The sequence below is a fragment of the Histomonas meleagridis genome (assembly GCF_020186115.1).
Source record: "Histomonas meleagridis strain 2922-C6/04-10x chromosome Unknown contig_9, whole genome shotgun sequence".
NCBI classification, from domain to species: Eukaryota; Parabasalia; order Tritrichomonadida; family Dientamoebidae; genus Histomonas; species Histomonas meleagridis.
The window spans coordinates 1,166,331-1,189,202 of record NW_027150923.1 but is presented as its reverse complement, the minus strand read 5'-3'; the positions used below and the strand labels follow the sequence as shown (position 1 = coordinate 1,189,202).

At 30.0% G+C, this 22,872-nt stretch overlaps 6 protein-coding genes across 6 annotated transcripts; 2 read left to right on the top strand and 4 right to left on the bottom strand.

Annotated features, from left to right (window-relative positions):
- Positions 1-6,225: 6,225 nt before the first annotated feature.
- GO595_009546 (60S ribosomal protein L11) lies at positions 6,226-6,744 on the bottom strand (the record flags this gene model as incomplete). The annotated part of the gene is made up of 1 exon (XM_067923243.1): positions 6,226-6,744. One exon carries the CDS (start codon positions 6,742-6,744, stop codon positions 6,226-6,228), a length of 519 nt encoding a protein of 172 aa, XP_067770548.1.
- Positions 6,745-7,125: 381 nt separating this feature from the next.
- Positions 7,126-10,671, bottom strand: GO595_009545 (Coatomer subunit alpha-3; the record flags this gene model as incomplete). Its single annotated transcript, XM_067923242.1, has 1 exon — positions 7,126-10,671. One exon carries the CDS (start codon positions 10,669-10,671, stop codon positions 7,126-7,128), a length of 3,546 nt encoding a protein of 1,181 aa, XP_067770547.1.
- A 1,049-nt stretch (positions 10,672-11,720) lies between these two features.
- On the bottom strand, positions 11,721-12,497 carry GO595_009544 (40S ribosomal protein S4, X isoform; the record flags this gene model as incomplete). The annotated part of the gene is made up of 1 exon (XM_067923241.1): positions 11,721-12,497. One exon carries the CDS (start codon positions 12,495-12,497, stop codon positions 11,721-11,723), a length of 777 nt encoding a protein of 258 aa, XP_067770546.1.
- A 102-nt stretch (positions 12,498-12,599) lies between these two features.
- GO595_009543 (microtubule-associated protein RP/EB family member 3-like) lies at positions 12,600-13,421 on the top strand (the record flags this gene model as incomplete). The annotated part of the gene is made up of 1 exon (XM_067923240.1): positions 12,600-13,421. The coding sequence occupies one exon, from the start codon at positions 12,600-12,602 to the stop codon at positions 13,419-13,421; it is 822 nt and encodes a 273-aa protein (XP_067770545.1).
- Positions 13,422-17,862: 4,441 nt separating this feature from the next.
- GO595_009542 (Succinyl-CoA Synthetase subunit) lies at positions 17,863-18,789 on the bottom strand (the record flags this gene model as incomplete). Its single annotated transcript, XM_067923239.1, has 1 exon — positions 17,863-18,789. The coding sequence occupies one exon, from the start codon at positions 18,787-18,789 to the stop codon at positions 17,863-17,865; it is 927 nt and encodes a 308-aa protein (XP_067770544.1).
- A 178-nt stretch (positions 18,790-18,967) lies between these two features.
- GO595_009541 (cilia- and flagella-associated protein 53-like) lies at positions 18,968-20,383 on the top strand (the record flags this gene model as incomplete). The annotated part of the gene is made up of 1 exon (XM_067923238.1): positions 18,968-20,383. One exon carries the CDS (start codon positions 18,968-18,970, stop codon positions 20,381-20,383), a length of 1,416 nt encoding a protein of 471 aa, XP_067770543.1.
- Between the last annotated feature and the right edge of the window lie 2,489 nt (positions 20,384-22,872).

The following is a 22,872-nucleotide window of genomic DNA, read 5'->3' as shown; positions in this document are numbered from 1 at the left end:
GCTTCGAGATTCATTTTTCAAATACACAAAATTTTTATATATAAAGGACAGAAATAAAGAGGCATTTACCATCTACGCAATGATAAGGTTCCAATTTTTGAAATAATTAACAATAATTTTTATTAATTTTATGCATTATTTCTACAGATGTCACTAATTACAATTTAAATGTAAAACCCATCTCCGACAATATATGTACGATTCCGTCGAACCATGTTTTAGTATTTAAACAAAAACTTTTTAGAATCAGATCTCACAATTTCTCAAAAAAATCATTTAAAATCATTACATTTGATGAACGTAACCTTCCTCTACAAACCTTGGATAAATATTATAATTACATTGGGAGTTTTTATTTTCTTCATTGGTGCAAAATATTTTGAATCATCCAAATTCAATTGTTTACAATTATCTAACAGCGGTTTATATCAAATAGTTTCTTCGGAAAAAAATCGATTTTAGTTCAGGGCTTAGGTTGAAAATCAAAGGAAACAAAGCCAAAAATGCTTTTGCTGTTGCTCTATTTTTCATGAATTCTTTTCAAATATTTTTCGATGATTGTAATTTTACACTTTTAATAGTTAATTCATATGAATTCATTTGCAAAATCAGTTACATATATTCATTTTTGTAACACTGTAAATCATATCGGAAATTCAGTATTTTTATCATACTCATATTTTGGAGGAAATGTTACAACAATTCGTAATTCAGCATTTTCATTTTATCCATCACTAATAAATGCTACACTTCCGAATTCGGTTCAAAACATTGAGATTCTGCGTTTTCTAATTGTTATAATTTAACGATATTAACACTTGGAACATAACTAAAAGAAGCCAGCGACACCGAATGACGTAACCTTTTATTATTTTGGCAATTCAGAACCGTATATTGTCATCAGTTATTACATATTCAACAATATTTGGACATTTCCAGTGAATAATGAATATGCTGTGGTGCGTGTTCACCAATTTCAACACATTCATTTACAAAATCGAATACATTTTCAAGATCTAATTCGTTTATACACGACAACGCACAGTCACAAAATTTAATACTTTTTATGAGCTGAAGTATTTTTTCTTCTCTTTGTTTTCTATAATATTAATTGACATTCTTCACATTATTATATTAAAAGCATTATTAAAGAATTAGACGAGTTTTTAGTTATTCAAAAATATATTTCGAAATTTATGGAATCCCATCAAAAGCTAAAGAGAATAACTTTACAAAGCGAAGTATTGCTCCTGACCAAAACGATCGATATCGTCCACACAATAGTCGTCATTAAGGTAATAAACTCAATAAATGTTTTTAGCAAAACGTGATTTATAAAGACAAAGAACCAATTCTAAACAATACCTAAATTTGGCGAGCGAGTCTTGCAGTTTCGTAGCAACGCTTTTCGAAATCATCTTTATCAACAAACACCCTTGTATGTTTTGCTGTTCACACAATCCCTTTTTCGTCCGATGCTTCAATTTCAAAATGAATACCATCTTTATCAATATCAACAATTCTTGATATAACAGAAACATTAGAGCTTAACCTTGAAGGTCTTTGATAAAACAATTTCATTTTTGCGCTTATTGATGTTTGTCCACTAATAAGGCATGCAATCTCTACTGCTTTGCATGATGCTTCCTCCATTAACGATGAAAGCACAGCAGTTGATAAAGCGTTTACAAAGCCGGCCTTTAGGTTTGTTGCAAGGTGTTCGTTTTTCACCTGAATTGTTACTTTTCATGTAGAATCAGCCATATTTTAACGATATGCTTCAATATAATATAATTACAATTAATTTAGAAGTATTTAGATATGGACCTTAATACTTACACACATACATTAATATATTTCATTTAAAAATATGATATATCTTGAAGGAAATGGTTAATATGTCATTAAAAATTCATACCTCTTGAAATTAATGAAATTTAATAACTTAAAACATGTTTACCACCAACAAAGATGTATCATTACGACCACCAGACTCAGTTTTATCGCGTTCATTCATTATATTATTTAAAAGTGACTTTATAATCATTTAAAGCGCCACCTTTTGTAGGCGCCTTTAATTATTGAAATAAAATTTCAGGTTAAATTGAAAAACCTCAAAAAAAACAACAACAAATTTCTTATATATTAACCGTGTGATTTTTAACTTTTGTATTAGCCGATGTGTATTTGGTTGGGGCCTTCGACTATATCAGGTCTTGAATCATGAGAATTCTTCATTTGCTGCTCGTTTCGTCCATTACAAAGCAATTTAGTAACAGTATTATACCAGAAAGCCCATTCCTTACGACTATAAAAATATCAAATATGAAAAATAGCCTTTGCAAAGAAGGACTTGCGCATGGGCGCAGTGCAGAAGATCCATTCGTTGAGATTCATAACCAGAATTTTGATATATTTAACAAGAATTCTATTTTCTTTAAAACCAGTTTATTTCCAGATTTCTTGGCTCGTACAGAGAACACATTAGTTGTGCTTCAAATATTTAATGACAAATTAAAATTATCAGAATCATATTTTACAATTACCCAAAATAAATCCTTTATAGCCAGTATGCTGACTGAAGGTAATACATCAATGCAAACCATGAAAAGATGTTATGAGAATCTATCTTTGACCCAGAGTAAATTTCTTTGTTTTTCATTGATGCAAAACGATAAAAAAGACCGACCACTTAAATTCAATGCTTTTACTCGTTTAACCGCCGTTTTTTCAATGATATTAGTGGTTTATGTCAATATTTTTCAGAAAAAACCACTTTTTCTTCAGAAATTTTTGTTGACCAATTACGAATTGAAAACATGCGAAAAGAAAAAACATAAAAACGTTTTAATTTTTATTATATTTTTCATAAATTCCTTTCAAATATTATATGATAATAACTCAACATTAATAATAACAAATTTAAATGATTTTGAACAAATTGATCAATATAAAAACGTCACGAAATTTGTAAACATTAGTGAAGGAATTTATTCGATTCCGAATGGTGCATTTTCAGAATGGCCATCAGTTATTTCAGTTAATTTTGGTAATTCTATATCATATATTGGGGGTTATGTGTTTTCGTCATGTTCTAATTTAGAAAGGATTATATTTGGCGAAAATGTTACAACAATTGGTGGTTCAGCATTTTCATTGTGTTCATCCATCAAAAGCATTACAATTCCAAATTCAGTCACTTCAATTGGTGGTTCAGCATTTTCATTATGTTCTAATTTAAGAATATTAACACTTGGGTCTGGAATAAGAGAAATTGAAGAATCAGCATTTGGTAATTGTAATTCACTTGAATGCATTTATTATTATGGAGATACAGAACCAAATATTGGAGAAGGTGCATTTTATAATGTTACAGCAAGTGTTATCACATATCCAACATACGTAGGAAGTAAATTTGGAAATTTAGGTGTTGACAAAGACAACACAGAAGGAAACTGCAGCCCGATTGCAACAATTTCATTTTCTTCATCACACACATTCAGTCGAAGTGATACATATTCTGATTCAAATACATTTTCAGCGCCGCATTCATTCAGTAGTAATAATACATATTCAAAATCAAATGCATTTACTGAATCATTTCAAAATGATTTAACGAAATCTTTTTCATATCTATTAACGGTCACATTATCTATTACACATTCGTTTACTTATTATGAAATGCAAACGAAATCACTTTCACTATTTACAATTAATTCGTCGTATATTTATATTGAAACAGAATTTATTTATTATGATTACACAGTTATTATTTATTCGACATATTATATTTATTATTCGAACTTCTTTACATTTATTTATAACAATGAATTCCAAACAAATGACAACAAAACAACAATTATCATAATAATCGTTTGCGTTGTTGTTATTATTATTATAATTTCATTACTAATTATATTATTGATTCGAATTAAAAATAAAAAAGAAGAAATTGTTGAAAATGAAATTTCTGAACAACAAAATGATAATAACCAAACAACAAACACATTCACAACAGGAATATCTATATCAAATATTGAAGAAGACCCATTTGCAGATGATTTCAAAGAAGACAAATTCATTGTGCAAATGTAACTAAGATAAATAAATAATAAAATATAGTATGTTCTAAAGTAAATCATTTTTAGTTTTGTGTTTTTTGTTTTTAAAAAACTTCTGAAATCAGATGGTTAGTACCAAGCAAAAATTATGAAATCATAAGTGAAATATTTATTTTTTCAGTCAAAACCGATCAAGCTGCAAAACGATTTGACTTATTTTGACAATAATTTGCCATAAACTGTTATTAGGGGCGCCCTGTAAATTTCATTTAAAATAAACTATATAAATCGGAGTTTGTAAATCTATATAAATGGCCAGTTGGTTGTAACATCAGAACATGGGAAACATTACAATATATAAAAAATTCAATATTCAATTTAAACAAAGAAAATATCATTCAATCTTCAAAATTAATTATAAGTAAATTTGATGATATTCATCCATTCTCTTTTAATTTAATTATTGTTAGGATTACATATGCAATTATATTCATACGAATGAAAAATATTGATTTATATTTGGATTTTCTTAAAGAAATAAAAAAACTAGAAATGAACATTCATCAAGAAATTGATATTTTTGATATATATGGACATTTTATTGTTTAAAGGATATTTTATACAATACATGCCAAATGAAACAATTAAAGAATTAGGGGATTATAAATTTACTGAATTTCATAATAAGATTATCATTTGTGATTTATTTCATATACCGTTTCTTATAATTTGAATTTAATATGATAATTCAAGCGGAAATTATTTAATAAATTATTATAAAATACGGAAAATTTTTTTCTCACTTTTTTCGGAAACAACATAATAAACTTGAAGTTTATGTAGTGCTATTTTATGTATCAACAAGAAATTGTTAAATTTATCATGGAAATATATGAAAAACAAAAACACGTGTTTTTTGAAATAATCAAGCTTCATGAATTATTAGAGCTAATTCAGCAATTTGAAATATACCTAAAAATATGACGAAAGCTTCTCCAACTGTTTCCATTTTGCAGAAACAAATTAATTTTATATCAATTCAAAAATTTTTGATAATTTATCAAACGACTTCTGAAAAATTGTTATGAAGTTGGAGAAAAATTCACCAAGAAAAGGTTGTCATCCCTTATCGGCGACGTAAAGTAGTAAATACAGAGCCCCCGGAATGATTTATGCCAAAAAAATTGAATAAAAATATTACAGCCAGCTTATGCAATGAGTTTAAATGTCAGAAGTAAATGAAGACGAACTTTTATCAGATTTTCCATCAGACCACTCAGAAGAATCACACCATTATCAAATGTGCACTAAGAATGAATGCATATTACTGGTTGTTTGTTTTACTTCACTATTCATATCTTTCATCATTTCATTTTATGTTGAATTTTGCTACATTGCGAAAGCAGATCAAATATTTGATGATTTGATATTATCACGTGAAAGTAATTCATCAATTATTATTATAGTTTTAACATTTTTATTTTTCTTTTTTGCCTGTTTGGTGTGTTTAGGCTGTTATAAATATCAAAAAAATCCCAAATCAAATGTTTGTTGTGCAAGCTATACGTTCCTTATTTTTTTATTTATGGTTATTTTTTATATTGCGATGATTGTATGGTGCCTTGGCATTCTTATAAATGTTGCACCATCCAAATATGAAAGCTATTACAAGAGCACATATAAGTATATTCGTGATAGCTCTCTAAATCCTGAATTTTATCAATGGCTATTTGGTCAATTTAACTTCACGCCTGAAGAAGCAGATCAAAACATGACATCAAGAGCCCTTAAGGAGTTAATTAAAACCGAATGCGAAAAATGTGATCGATTCAAATTAAGAATATTAGAATTAGTATTTAAGTCTCCAATGATTGTTTTGATTATATATACTATTTATGACATGCTTGCACCCAAAAATGACGAAAAAGATGATCCAAAACCAATAGAAGACACGGAAGAAAACGATGAAAAAGATGATCCAAAAATATTGGAAAATTCATAATAAAATGTTTGTAATTTGCGCCTTTATAAAATGTATTTTGGAATGCAATAAAATAAAAAATGAATTAAGAATTATTTTGTAATTGATAATTATTAAAATTATTTAATTTTTTTTTAAATAATTGGCTTTTATGCTAGAATATATTAATGTGATGTGTTTTGTTTACTTAAGAAGAGTTCCTTGGAACTTTTGGATGTACCATTCTTTGGCTTCTTCCTTTGTAACCCTTTGCTTTGGACCGATCCTGGAGCGGCAGTGCTTCCTCTTGGCAACACGTGCACCTGGGCGTTCAAGAACAACATAAAGATCCATACCATGGATACCGATATCACGATCGTATTTAAGACCAAGATCAATATGTTCCTTGATACCGAATCCAAAGTTACCAGTGCTTGAGAAGCAGTGTGAGCTGATTTCAAAATCGTGAACTTGGAGGGCATCATTTAAGATCTTAAGAGCATTTTGACCACGAACTGTAACATAGGCAGCGATTTTATCGTTACGACGAACGCCGAACTTTGGAATTGTACGGTGAGAACGTGCAAGCATTGCCTTTTGCTTGGTTAATTGTTCGATAACACGGGAAGCACGTGTAACTTGATCACCAACTGAACCAGGGTTGATGTTGATGCAGAGCTTGGAAACGCGGATTTCATTGAGCTTGTTTTGTTTCTGAGCCATTCTCCAAAAGGAAGACCATAACCGCCGTATTTGACATAAGTTTGTTTGTATTGAACTTAAATGTTAAACGGTTGTATTATGCACTTTTTAAAAAAAAACAGGAGCGCTAAAAAACAATTAGAAACTTTATATTTTTATGATCGTAATCAATAAGTATTCGTTATTGTGATATGCTTTGTTTTTTTTAGGAGAATTTTGTTCATGATTTGGCAATCAACATTTTTGTTTTGAATTAAATTTAATCGTTTTTGCGTTTTGTGTTATCCATAAATTCAATTTGTTCCACAACAATATTTCCTCTTTAAATTGCGAATCATAGCATCATAAACAAATGCCCAAAACATTTAATTGATGCAAAAATAATTAATATCAAATCCATTTTTACTCATCTCTTCTTTGTCTTACCAAATTAAGGCCCGAAGTCTTTGCTCCGACCTTTGACAAATCACAAATTTGGCATTTACAACCCTTAAATTCTGTTTTATAGCATGCACCACAAAACGGGCACTCCACCTTTTGGGTACCCCTATAAATCGGTGTCAAAGATTTACAACAGATTTCAAAGGGGTTCCTTGAATCGTAGTTAATTTTTGGCGGTTGCTGTTGTTTTTGCGCATCAGCAGCTTTTGATGCGTGAACAACTTTTTTGGCTTGTTCGGCAACTTTAGGCGAAGGAGTTAATTCTAACAATCTTGAAGCGAATTCGTAAGACAAATTAAAGTATTTGAACCTAAATGCAATCCTCATCGCACTTTGTAAAGTTAATCTTAAATGAATTGGGTCTAATTTACAATGAGTGAAATAAGCTGCTAACTCAGTTTGTCTTGCAGGGTTATCATTATTTTGTTTTCTATTAATTTCTAACAATAATCCGATCAAATAATTTCTACAAACATTAATAATTTTCTTAATTTCATTAAATTCATTTTGTGTTGAACATATTGAAACAACTATCGAATGAAGTATCGATTGAAACATATCAAATGATTCTTGGAATTTCCCGGAATAAAACAAACTCTTTCCATTATTAACCATCAAATTAAATCGTTCCAAACTAAATGAACTTATTGGTGCTATACCATTACCGAACATAACTGACAACGGTATCGTTAAAATTGGTGAAGAAGCCATTGTTGGAATTACACCATTTGAACTTAAATAAGTTTGAATGAACAAATCCTTTAAAGGCTTTGAATTAATCAAAGCTATTTGATCATTTAATGTTTGTAATGCTTGACCAAAGTAACCCGCCGCAATAATTTCTCCAGGTACATTCGAATTGGCGCTCCATTTATCATGGATATCTTCACCATTTGTCGGTATGAACATATTACCATTAGTAGAACCTAAAATTGATTCATCGATATTTAAGTCATCATCAATATCCCAATTGGAACCACCATCGAAAGCTTCATCAATATTTTTATTATTTTCATTTGTATTATCTAATAAATTATCAATGTCATCATCACCCCAACCATTACCTTCATCATCATCATCATCTATTTGATCGATAATTGACTTATTCTTATTCGGAGTAAAGTCAAATATTGGTTGTGTTATATTTAATAATGGCCAATCTTCAATATCTTTATTAACATTTGTTGATTGTAAGTCAGCTTTAATATTAACATTTTGTTTTAATTTATCTTTAACTTCTTCATCCAAATTAACTTTCTTTAATAATTCTTCATTATTATTTGCTGCTATATATGAAATTGTTGGATTAATATCTTTGACAATATCAAATATGTTTTTACGATCATTTAACCAAATCGATCTTTGTAATGATAAAGTTTCATTACATTTCATTTCATTTAATTTTTGGAGTTGTCCACTAATTAAATAGAAGAATGATAATCGTTCCAAATTACCTGACTTCTTTATAGCATTTTCTGCTTGTACAAAGTTACCATGTAACATGGCTTCATCTGCTAATGTTTCCCACATGTTCGGATCATTATTAGTGTTTTGTTGTATTTCTTCTGCTGCTGTCTTTAAGTCACCTGAATTTATTGCTAATTGGAATTTAGTCTTTGGATCATTAACAAAACAAATTGCAATTTCTGGATGTCCTCTTTTTTGTAAGAAGTCGATAATACTTTCGCTACAAAGTTTCGCATTCTTTAATATCGATTTAACTTTGACCATGTCATTATTAGAAAGAGCTAATTTGAATTTACACTCTAATAAGTCAATGTCTATCTTACGAATTTCATTGTTACTATTCAAACAAATAACTTGTTTATCAGTGATAAACGTAATGTACAAACGTTCGTTAAGGCTTCGAATAATTCCATTGTCGCCGTTAGGTAACAAATACTTAATATGTGTATTAGTGGAGTAGATGAAGAATCCGTCCGACCAGGCGCCACTTTTGATGCGGGAGCCATCGTAATATGTCATAACATTATTCATATCAATTGTGGATATTGTGATGGAATATAACCCGATGAATGAAACAAGTTTTTTGTCATTCGATAAATAAATGAATCGAATGTCTGGAATGGATCGTGTCGCAACAATGTTTCGTCGCATTGTATCAAACAAATACACCGTTTCATTCGATACTAAAAAGATATTTCGATTAGTTGCGGAAAATATCTTTTTGGTTTGAGGAATTGGGATCTTAGTAGTCGATGAGCCATTAAGTTCTTTGACAAGTAATTGACTATCACTGTCTCCCAAATAAGCAAATTGACTTCTTGATATCCATATTGGGTCATGGCCATTAATTACATTTTGCTCACTATTTCCATTAGAGTTTTCTAAGTTATGTAACTCGAACTTGTTTTGATGGCCGACGAGTAATTTGTTTTGGACAGAAGAATAACTGAATCTTAACGGTGGAGGATCTAATGGCGTTGAACGATTTCCGGTAGGACAAGGACGAGTAATACCCACAATGCCATCGCTTTGGTTTCGGTAGCTATACTTTCTGATTGCGTTTTCTTTATAATAGAATATGTTATCTGCATATACATCAAATGTAGGACGCTGACGCATCATACGGAACACTATGAAGCCGGTGTCATGTCCCGCAGCAAACAATGGCTGCGTCGGGTGCGTGGCCAACATCCAAAACCGATCGTCATTTCGCCGATACTTAGCTAAATGCAGAAACCGTTTTGCGTCCCACAAATGGACGGTTTTGTCCTCTGAACACGAAATTATGACATCGACGGTTGGGTGATAGATAGCGCAAGATACGTTTGATGTATGATGAGAACGAAGCGTCGCAATAACTGAGAACTCGGTATCTGATAGCTTCCATACTTTGACTGTTTGATCATCGGAACATGAAATAGCTAATGGACGAGATGGATGCCATTGTGCCCAATTAACGCCGTAGACATGTTCCTCTTGTTGGAACTTAAGGACCGCGTCTGTAAGTGAGAAAAGTCCACCGATTTGACCGCTGTTAAATATTGCGGAAATATCCCAAACACGAACTGTGTCATCTAACGAAGCCGAAATAATCAATGGCTGAGTTGGATGGAAGAATGCCGACATCACGTAATGGTTATGTCCAGAAATGACAGATACTGAAGATCTCGTTTCGAAATTCCATATACGAATTGTTTGATCATCGGAAGCACTAACGATATAAGGACGAGTTGGGTGGAATTGGACCGTTCGAACATAATCAAGATGATCAGTAAATGTACAAATACATCTTTGTTTTTCATAATCAAATACGCGAACACAATTGTCGTCGCCACCAGCGCAAAATAGTGGAAGCGTCGGATGGAAATCAACAGAACGAACCGACTGATCTGTTTCGTTGTACTTCTGAAGGGGAACGCCAACTTCGTAGTCATAGATGACGATTTCGCCGTTGTGAAAAGAGACAAGGAGCCACGGCCTGCTTTGGTGGAAACAGAGCCCTTTGACGCGCTCTGTCTCGAGTTCTAATTTCACAAACATTGGTAAATAAAAAACGGTTTATATCATTAATTGAATGGCTTTGTTCGAATTTGTCTGGTCAAATGATCTTCAAAAACAAATTTATAATAAAATGTTCATTTGGAAATGATTTTATTTTCGTCGGGGTTTCTCTCGCGTTTTTCATCGTGGATAGATCGATCGACATTAATTTTGCGGTTAAGTGATTATTTAATCAGAACGTTGTACACTCTGTCCATTTTGTTAGGTTTTTGCCCAAAATGAAAAACACTGTTTTTTCATTAGATATTATCTTGTTAATTGTAGAGAAGGGAAGAGTTCGAGATTGAATAGTGTTACATCGTAAACCGCATTATTGGAGGATCATATTACTTTGAATTTTCTTCAAATTAGTCACTTTTGGTGTTTCAAAGCATTACTTCACCATTCCAAAAAAATTCGCATGCACACAATATATATAAATATTTAAGGGCATTTGAGATTGTTACAATCTTTACTAACAATAGATATGTATTTTTGAACGTAGGCATAAACGAAAATCAAATTAAGGAAAAGATAGAGGGATTAAACATAATATCAGAAGAACGATTTTCAAAGTAATTTTCCCGGAGCAAGAAGGAAAGTATTTGGATTCATAAATAAACACTTTTTCTAATTTTTTTATTCTCTCTTCAAATTTTAAAAATAATATTTCAATATAAAATTATATATCTAAATGCATTTATAAATATTAATAAATATTGTTTATCAATGAAAGTATTTTTGTTTTATTTTGAGTTTCCACCACTTTTTCATAAAAACGGTCAAGCCCATTTGGATTGGAATCTGTATATTCAACGCGCATTATTGCAATTTAAACAAAACAAATTTCCAACTTTCTAAAGAGTTTTTATAATGTGTACTGTACGAAAATTCTCAAAAATCATTCAATTTTGGGATTAATTTGAATTTGATTTTCTTGCAATGATGTCAAAATTGCATCTGTGAAAAATTTATTTAAGCTAAGAATGTTCATCAAATTCATTTTATATTTTAAAGCAAGTTAAAAATAATTATTTAGTTAATTTTGCTTATTCTTGTGTTTCAATATCGATACCTTCAAGAATTGATGGACGAACACCAGCACGACGTGGAAGGCTGATGAGTGGGTTTTCACCTTGGCCAATAACGAAAACGTTTGGAATACGTGTAGCGAATTCAGCGCCGGATGCATCTTTGATGTGAACAATTGAGAATCCGACCATTTGTGGTTCGATGGATTGGATGACACCAACACGACCAACGTTACCACCGGATGTGACCATAGCAACATTACCTTTCTCGAACTTGATGAAGTTATCAACTTCATGTGTCTTAAGATTATACTTAACTGTATCATTCATACGGATTGATGGATCAACATAACGGAGGGTATGGCCATCATGAGCAACGAGATGTGGAACTCCACGTTCACCAATGAAATATTTGTTGATACGGAGAAGCTTGAATTCGGCTTCTTTTGGTTCGATCTTGTGGGCAACAAAACGTCCCTTGGCGTCGTAGAGGAGACGGAATTGTTCATTAGACTTTCCGAGTTCAATAACATCCATGAGACCTGCTGGGAAACGTGGATCAGTACGAACTTTTCCATCAACCTTAACAAGTCTACGAGCAACAATTGCTGTAACTTCACGAGCGTTAAGAGCATACTTAAGACGGTTACGAAGGAAAATTGTGATTGGAAGACATTCCCTAAGTTTATGTGGACCAGATGATGGACTTGTTGCAAACTTACCGGCTGTTTTTGCAAGCATCCAGTGGTGTGGGGCTGCAAGGCGCTTTAAGTGCTTACGTTGGCAACGTGGCATGAAAGAAAAGGCCGGCCAAAACCGTTTTAAAACCGTTGTTATGATTAACGGTCACTTGCACTTTAACGTTCTATTTCATGCGTTTAGATTTTCAGAAAGAGAATGAATAATACAGGCATCCCCTCACGTGGTGAGCTTTTAGATTGGTTAAATACACTCCTTGGTACAAATTATCGAAAACCTGAAGAAACTTGCAATGGCGCTGCATATTGTCAAGTTTTTGATGCTCTCTATCCTGGATCAATAAAACTAAGTAATGTAAACTTTAATGCTATAACAGAACCAGAGATGATTTATAATTACAAAATTCTCCAAGACGCATTTAGTAAGCTTCATATATCAAAACCAATAGATGTAGAAACAATTATTAAAGGGAGATGTGCAGCATCACTTGAAATGCTTCAATGGGTTAAACATTATTTTGATATGAATTATACAGGTGGTGAATATGATGGACCTGGAAGACGGGCACAATGCAAATGCAAAGAACCTGGTGCTAAAGGCAGAACAGGATCATCAACAAAAAGACAAACATCCACAAAGACAACACAGAGAGTTACAATTAATGTTCCAAAATCAACTCAGCCTACAAAACCAAAAACAACAATAAAATCAAACCCTGCACCAACTCCTGCCCCTCGCGCAAAACCAACTCTTCGATCAAACGCAAAACCAGCTCTTACACCTGCTCGAACAACATCATCATCAGTAGAGATCAAACAACTGAAAGCAAAACTCGAAGAACTAAAAAAAGACAACCAAATCCTTGTAGAAGAAAGGACTTTCTATTATGAAAAGCTTCAAAAAGTCGAAGTAATTTGTCAAGATAATGAAGATAGCGAACTTGCAAATCAAATCCTAAATATTCTATATGAAACAGACGAAGAGCACGGGTTTGTGGCACCTGATGAGCTCGATATTTGATATTTTTTTAAAAAATCTCGCATCTATAAAATAAAAGTTTTTTTAGAATTCTACTAAATTAGATATAAAATTACCATTCTAGAATTTAAAGCCAATAGAACATTAACGAGTTTTTTAATTAGACTCTAAGTATACTTTCCATTTTGACCTATTTTTCTGGATGATAATGTGAATGTGAATCAACATATTAAATAGATTAGTGAATGTTCTGAAAGCAAATGATATAAATTACTAATATATTAAATGAAAATTATCATCCTTATATGGATATAAAAATATATAATATTATTTATTTTGAAGAAATTTGAATTTTTGTTAATTATTTTAAATAAAGAAGTAGTCATCAGAATCCGATTCCACTTCCAACAAGAAGCCTCCTCCTCGTAAGAACATTGGGCTACCCAATCCACGTAATCAAGTACAGCAACCTGTTACAACGCGTTTTGTTTATCGATAAACAATCACTTAATGCCGTCTTCCAAGTTGTGTCTTTCAGCAAATCTTTGCTGTATTACTTAACTCTAATTTACTTGAACCTGATGAGTGACCTAGAATTTGCGGATAAGTATGAGAATTTCCCGACAATATCATTAATCATCAATTTATTAATTAATTCGTATGCCGAACCCGCTACCCAGAAATTAAAATTTCATTTTATCTCAGGAACAATGCAAAATAATAATAATAAATATAAAAAAATTGATACAAGTGATTCTAAATCGGATGACATAAAAATGCTATTGAATCTTGAGCAAATCATATTTAATTTAACAGAAGAAAATCTCGAATTATCAAACAAATAATGGAATTATCTGATTTTAATTATCCATATTCATATAATTTAATTATTAGTAATTTTATTTATGCTTTTTATTCACAAAGAGAAGTAAATGATATATATATATATATATATATATATATATATATATATATATATATATATATATATATATATATATATATATATATATATATATATATATAAAATATGTAGAAAAAATTCAAACAAAAGAAGAAGAAAGGAATCTAAAGTTTATTAATATTTTTGGTAATTATATACAAAAAATTGAGTCGCAAGAAGCATATTATTTGATCGAGAAATTGATTGAACTAAATTTAGTCGATAAAAATGTTATAAAAAACAATAAATCTAATATTTTGCACATTGTAAAACAGAAAAAGATGATTTTGAGTCGACATGCACCAGGAACAATCGCTTTCGGAGAAAAGAAAAACGAACATCTAAAGAATAATGTAATAAAGAAGATATTTGTTGCTTTGAGTCAATGCTTTTATTTATTGTTGGTTTGGCGCAACACAAGTTCCAAAATTTTGGCGCCAAAATTGAAAAAAAAAAATTATTACTTGAACAAAAAGGAATTAATATTAATACAAAAAATATTTATTGGAATATTTTTGATGTTTGTTTTATTAACTTGAAAACCCAAAACTTAATTTGGAAATAATTCAGTTAATTTCAAACAGCACTTATGCTAGCAACTGATAATCATCATGATGAAATTGTTCAAATGATTATGATACATAAAATGGAAAATAAAAATGAATTTTTTTCTCATTATTCGAAGTTTAATTAATTAATTTAAGTTTTTTATTTAATTTTAAAAATTAATAATCAAATCTTGGAAGCATATCAAGATGCTATGATAAGAACTGTTAATTTACTTGCTGAAAAGATAGAAAGTAATGATATTGATAATGTTTTTTTTGACTTTTTTTTATTTCAAAATTTATAAATATTATTTTATTTTTATCATGAAAAATTTTATGCATTACTAAAAATTGATTTTTTTCCAGTATTAACTAGTATACTTTGGGATCAAGGAATTAGTTTCAATGAAGATGATGTTAATTTTAATTTTTTATTTTAAAATCATATTAGTAGTTTCTTGATTTTATTTTATTAAAAAATTCATTATACATTGCAGCATATGAAGTTAGTTTCAAAGAAAAAGTTTTATCATTCCTTGAACAAATCCAAATTGTATCACAAAATTATGATATATAATCTTTGTTTTTAGTGCTTTATTTGAAATTTGATATTTTTAATTAAAATTTGATGTTTTTTTAGATTATTTATGTCACCTAGAAAAAATATATCTATGAAAAATATTCATGTTATATTTAAATATATCCTTTCTGAAATGATATGCATTGACAATGATGTATTAAATATTTTTTTTATATTTAAGAGACATGTGGAATTTATTCAAATTATATGATATCTTATATTTTGAAACGCTTAAGAAAGAAATAATTGATTATGGTAAATCATTTCTTGAAAAAATGCAGATGCGTCAAAACCAAGATATTGATAATGTTTATTTCTTTGACAAGATGTTTCAAATCATTATATAAAATCCTATATATTATTTCAAACATGCATTTTTACATGCATGTAAAAATGGAAATATTGAAATTGTAAAATATATTTTAAGTCAAAAAGATTTTAATATAAATGAACATAATATTTATTATTATAATTACATGATCCTCTAATTTTTAGAATAATTTTAATGATTATTTGGAACTTATTTAAATTATTTAAAAATGCACTTATTTATGCAGTCGAATTTGATAACATTGATATAGTTAAATTACTTCTTGAGCAAGAAGGAATTGATATTAATGTAAAAAATATTCTATCATTTCATTAAAAATTTATAATAATAATTTAATATTTAAATTTATTTACTGGACATTATTTGAATTATTTAAAACTCCTCTTATGTTAGCATCTAAAGGAGGAAATGTGCCAATAGTTGAATTACTTATTCAGAAAGAGGAAATAAATCTTAACATAAAAAGTATTTATTTAATCATAACAAAGTTTATTAGAATTATCTGCTATTTTAAATGAATGTTTAAATTTTGTTTGAATATATCAAAACGAAATACACAAAAGAATTCGAATTAGGACACATTGAAATTGGAAACCTGTTACTTAAAGAAGATGAAAAATATGAAACAAATTATAAAATGGTAACTTTTGTTTATTTCATGTTTATTCCAAAGATTCAAATATGGAATTTATTCAATTTATGTGATACAGCTCTTATTCTTGCAACCAAAGTGAACTGTGAAAAAATAGTTCAAATGCTTCTTGAACAAAAAGGGATTGATGTTAATTCTCAAAATGTTTTTTTAATATAATTAATTTTTATTCTATAATCTTAAAAATTAAAAATAATATTTGGCTTTACATTAAAATTTTTAAAACGGCACTTATGATTGCATCTTCCAAAGGTTACAAAGATATTGTTCAGTTGCTTCTTAACCATGAGCAAATTGATGTTAATTTAAAAAATAATTCAATTTTTTATATAAAGAATATTTTATTATTTTAATGTTTAAAAATTATATTTGGAATTTTATAAAAGTATATAAAACAGCACTTATGATAGCAGTGATTAAAAAACACAAAAAAATCATTGAAAAACTTCTTTGTCATGAAAAAATTGATCCCTATGTTGAAGATGCTATTTGATTTTATTTAATATTCTTTTTAATTATTTGATGATTCCAAATAATATTTGGCATTTTTTCAAGTTTTTTAATTCAGCTCTTTGGTTTGCCACATTAAACGGAAACTTAGAAATTTTTAGTATGTTGTAGGAAACAAATAAATTATAAGAGTTTAACACGAATAAAATGGAATTAATTTTTTATATTATACATATAATTTTTTTCTTCTTCTGTTAAGAATAGCAAATGTATTTACCGGAAAATCAGTGAAGACAAGAAAAATGGAAAAATTTTCAAACTTTATGTAGATATATATGGAAACTTGTATAAATTTGTCTAATATAGTGAGTTGATCACACTTAATTTCAAGGAAATTTAATATTCCATTTATATAAATTAAAAAAATTAAATAATTTGCAATTTCGAACATTTTCTCATTGGCTTCAACTTGCAAATGTTTACGAAAACGCAAGCAAATTGATGTTAATTCGATGACAATTTTTTTTTTTTGACAAATCATTTAATTTCAAACATGAAGAAGAGCAATCAAGAAAAAAGATCAAAAAAGGATAAATATGTATACGCTGACCATTCTTTGATATATATATATATATATATATATATATATATATATATATATATATATATATATATATTATAATTATAATTATAATTCATTAACATAAATTGTATGAACAGATCAGACGACAAATATAAATTAAAAATTTTCTTTTGGAATTTAAATCAATAGCTTTATGTCGACATTTTCATTGAGTTATGTAAAAATATATTATGATAAATTCGAGATATTTTTATTCTATGCTCCAATATTTTCAATACATATTTGGTCGAGAGCTAGTCCACACCAAAAGCATTTTCAATAGTTTACTCTCACACTTTTTGTATTATTAAATCGGTTCTAAAAAACACAACAAAAATTAATTAAGAGCACCAATGTTTAGATGCGGCCCAACTTCTTCATTTCTTCAAAGATAAACTTACCAAGGTTACCTGGATGGCGTGAGATGCGAACTCCAGCAGCTTGAAGTGCTTCGTATTTGCCTTCAGCAGTACCCTTTCCACCGGAAATGATAGCTCCAGCGTGGCCCATACGCTTGCCTGGTGGAGCTGTAGCACCAGCGATGAAGCTAACGACTGGCTTCTCCTTTGTAAGATGATTCTTTGCGATCCATTCTGCAGCATCTTCTTCAGATTGACCACCGATTTCACCAATGAGGATGATACCTTCGGTATGTGGATCTTCAGCGAACCTTTTGACAACGTCAGTATGTAATTGTCCTGCAAATGGATCACCACCAATACCAACAACTGTAGATTGGCCGAGTCCAGCTAATGTTGTAGCATATGAGGCTTCATATGTAAGTGTACCAGAACGGGAAACAATACCGATTTTTCCTGGTGTGTGAATATTTGTTGGAATAATTCCCATCTTGCAATGTGTACGTGGTTGAATGATACCTGGGCAGTTTGGACCAATAAGTTCAACGCCTTTTTCTTTAAGGACTTTCTTAACTTTGATCATATCATGTTGTGGGATATGTTCTGTGATGCAAACAACAAGTCCAACGCCAGCATTAGCAGCTTCGATCATAGCAGCAGCAGCGCCAGAAGCTGGAACGAAGATAAGAGAAGCATTAGCATCTGTTTTTTCGACTGCATCCTTAACAGAAGCGAAAACTGGCATTCCTGCGACTATTTGGCCAGCCTTTTTAGGGTGAACGCCAGCGACAACTTTTGTACCATATTCGCGCATCAATCTTGAATGGAATTGACCTTGATTACCAATACCCTGGACAACAACGCGTGTATTCTCGTCAACGAAGAGAAGTGGCTTATGAAGATTACGAACTGGAGATGCAAGCATCTTGAGTAAAGTGAAGTGGTCAACTCCATCTCAAAATTGAATGGCTCTATTTGGTTGGGGCCCTTTCAAAAGTTTCTAAATCAACAATTTCATATCAAATGTCCTTTTGTCACTTTTCGCTTGTTGAAATACGTTATAAAAAAAATTAATGAGAAGAAGACAAGCCGCAGGTCTTCAGATGGCAATGGAAAGAAGAAGTAGAGAAGAAGCACAAAGGAATTTTATGATATCACAAAGAGAAGAAGAAATGACTAGGCAAAGAGCAGATTTTGAAAGTAGATCAAAAAATAGATATCAAGCAAGTGAATTAAAAAGACGTGCAAAAAAAAGATCTGAAGATGCAGAAAAAGAAATTAATAATAGACGTCAAAAATTGGCACAATTATTACAAAAAGAAGAATTACAATATTCAGCAGAAATCCAAAATTGTGTAGAAACTCCACAACAACGTAGGCTTCGATTAATGGAAAAACTTAATGCTTTGAAGGATCAGCGTCAAAAAGAACATGATGAATATGTAGCAATGAAACGTGAACAAGCATGGAGGGATAATTGTGACCCACTACGTCATCAAATTTCAGAAGCTCTTCAAAAACAAGTTTTAGCTGAACGAGATGAACAAATACGAGAACGTGATATAGCGCGAATGGCAGATGATGTGGAAGAACAAAAATATGCTGCCACGGTGAAGGCCAATGCTGAAGCCTATTATGCTGATCTCCGTAAAGAGGCCGAAATCAAGCGACAAAAAATTCTACAGAATCGAGATGAATGGCTTTCTGAGATGAAACAGCATCAAGAAAAGGCTGAAAAAGCTAAACAACTCGAATATGAGGAAAGTTTACAATTCCGTACAACAACTGAAGAAGCTATTCGACAAGCGCAAATTGCACAAGAACAAAAGGCAATGCAACAAGCAAAACGTAGAAAAGAACTTGATGAACTTAATTTCGAACAAACGCAAAGAAAACGAATTTTGGCTCAAAAAGAAAAGGAATTTGATGTAAAGTATTCAAAACAAGCGGCTGAAGAATTAAGGCAACAAGAAGAAGATGCTTTAGTTGAGCGATTATTCCGTATCCGTAAAGCAAATCAAAACCAGCAGTTGCTTAGTACACAGCTTAATAAGGTGGCAACATCAAACCATGAAGCAGAATTATATCTTGAATCTGCTCAAGAAGAAGCTAATAGAAAAGAAGATGAAATGAGAAGAATAGATGCGCAAAAGCGTAGGCAATTAATGTTAGATGCTGTAAATGATAGAGTTCGTACAATTAAATTACATGAATTACAAAAAGAGGAATTGAAAAAGGACAAAATCAAAGAAAAGGAACAACTAGAAAAAGAGTTAGAAGAAAAGCGGATATTAGATCAAGAAGAATTAGAAACAAGGAGAAGAATGATCAGAAATCAAAATCAAATGTTACAACAACAAACAGCTCTAAGAAACGAAGCTAAAAGAAGAGAGAAACAGAAAGAGAAAGAAGAACAAATGCAAATGATTAAGAATTGGAAAGATGAAGAAGAGAAAATTCAGAGAGAATTGGCAAATCCACATTACATTATGGGCGGAAGATTCAGAGGTTATCGTTAGTAAAACTATTTTTATGAGTTAAGTCATATTATTAGCAATGCGATACTCGACATTTTTGAAATAAACATTTCTTGAAATATTAATAATGAGGAACTTGAAACAACTTAAAATCGCTTGTTTTCATATTGCCATCTATCGATAGATATGATTTATTCTTGTGAATGATATCTTAGCGATTTTTTGCGCAATATATTACCCCATAATCAAACAAAATAAAATATAATATTAACGTGGTAAGTGTTTTCAATGTTATATTTCGTATTAATTCTTGGAATTTAATGTTTTTTATTGTTGTTTTCTCAGTACTAATGTGCGAAGCTTGTTATGGTCATATTGAAATAGCTAAATTACTTCTAGCACAGAAAGGAATTGATTACAATATATTAGATATTTGAATAATTTGTTTGGTGTTTATTAACATAATATTATATTTCAAAACAATATTTTGGATATATTTAAAAAATTTATTAGATGACACATATTTGGATAACTAAAAATGGGATATAAATATAGTTAAATTAATTCTTGAACAAAAAAATATTAGTATTGATGTTGAGGATATTTACTTATTATGTTTCTAACTTATTTTAATTGTTCTATACTTCAAAATAATATTTGGAAATCATTTCAAATATTTCAAACAGCATTTATGTTAGCACCTGAAAATGGTCATACAGAAATAGTTAAATTTATTTTGTATAGTGATGGAAACAATGAAATCGTGTTAAAAGAAATGGAATGATTGAAAATCTCTGAACATGATGATTCGACAGCTTTCGGGAAAAAAAGTCAAAATTATTTATAAATGTGTACCCTCCCTATTGGAATCTGTAAAAAAGTGAAAATGTTTTATATATATATATTATTAAATGAGTGTATTTGATACTATAACTTTTAAATATTTCAATACCGCAACATAAGACTTTCTTTTTCTTTTGAGTATAAACAATATTTTGATTTTTGAGAATTCCCAAATTTTAAATTTTAGTTTCATATAAATAAAAAAGTTTGTTTCCGAGGTTCAGTATGGCAACAAGATATCTTTTTTGATTATATTTTATATTAATTTTTTCCTTATGTTTTGAACAACAGCAATCTAAAGGAACGTTTATTGGGGCACCTCATATCAAATTTGATTAAAATATCATGTTTGACACACAGCAAAAAATACAAGGATTTTGTAATAAGCTTTTAAGCTCAGACCCAGATGACCATATCAATTATCTGGATGATTTTGCAAAATACCTGAAAGGAATCAAACAATTAAATTATTCAACAAGAACCTTAGAAACAATTATCCAAAGAGTTGATGACTGTATTGAAAATGCGAATACTGGCCATTCAGCATCGATAGTTATTTCATATTCATTAAGAGTATTAGTTTTATTATCAACTCGACTTCCAGATGATTTTCTTCCAACATTTTTTGCAAGGTTTGGAACAAAGCCATTTAGTTCTTCTCTGAAATATCTACAAAATAATTACATTTCTTTATTTACAGAAATCTTCCATCATTATCTTTTTACTGACGAAAAAAAGCAACAAATATGTGTTGATTCATTGTTTGGTATCTATGTTGATCTTCCACGTGGTAATTATGAAAACTTAATTTCCGGTATTGAGTTATTAACATCACTTACCAAATCATTAGGATCTCTTTATACACCAAAACAAAGAGAAGTATTAATGAAGAGAGCAATTGAACTTATAAATCCACTTTATGACAAATCGACGGCGACCGTTATTGATTTTGAGCTAGCATGGGGCACCCTAAGCAACGATACACAATTTGAGTCACTCATAAACGTTCTCCTCCAAAATTCATCGATGAATATTTCATTTCGAGTACTTTCATCACTTGTCACACATATGCCAGAGCGGTTTGAGCCACATATCTCCGATTTAGTTAATCTTTTTTATCCCAAAATTGAAGCATTAGATACAGAAAATGAAGAAGAAGAAGAAACTGAAGAAATAAATTCTGATCAAATACTTGAGAATGCGCAACAATCAATTTTATCATTTTGTTCATTAATTGAATCATTTCCTCAATTGTTTATTGATACATCTGATGTTTATGTTGAATTAGTGTTTCAATTTCTATTTTATAATATCGATATAACTTCTTATGATATCATTGAAGATGATATAAATGATGATTTTATTGTCGATGGTGTACTCGAAGAACCAATTGAAGATGAACAAATGAATGACGGCTCATGGAAAATACGAAAATCATTTCATCAATTAGCGGAAATTCTAATTCGTCATTTTCCAGAAACATTTTCGAAAGTTTTAGAAGAAAATCATGAAATAATACCGAACTTAATGAATGAGAATGATGAAGGATCAAAGATTACAAGTTTACAACTTCTTGTTTTTATTATCAAAAAATTCGGAAACAAAATTACTGAAAATGATATTGTAAAATGTTATGAAAATTTCGTGAAACAAATCGAAAAAGAAACAAATTTGTCACTTCTCTCGAT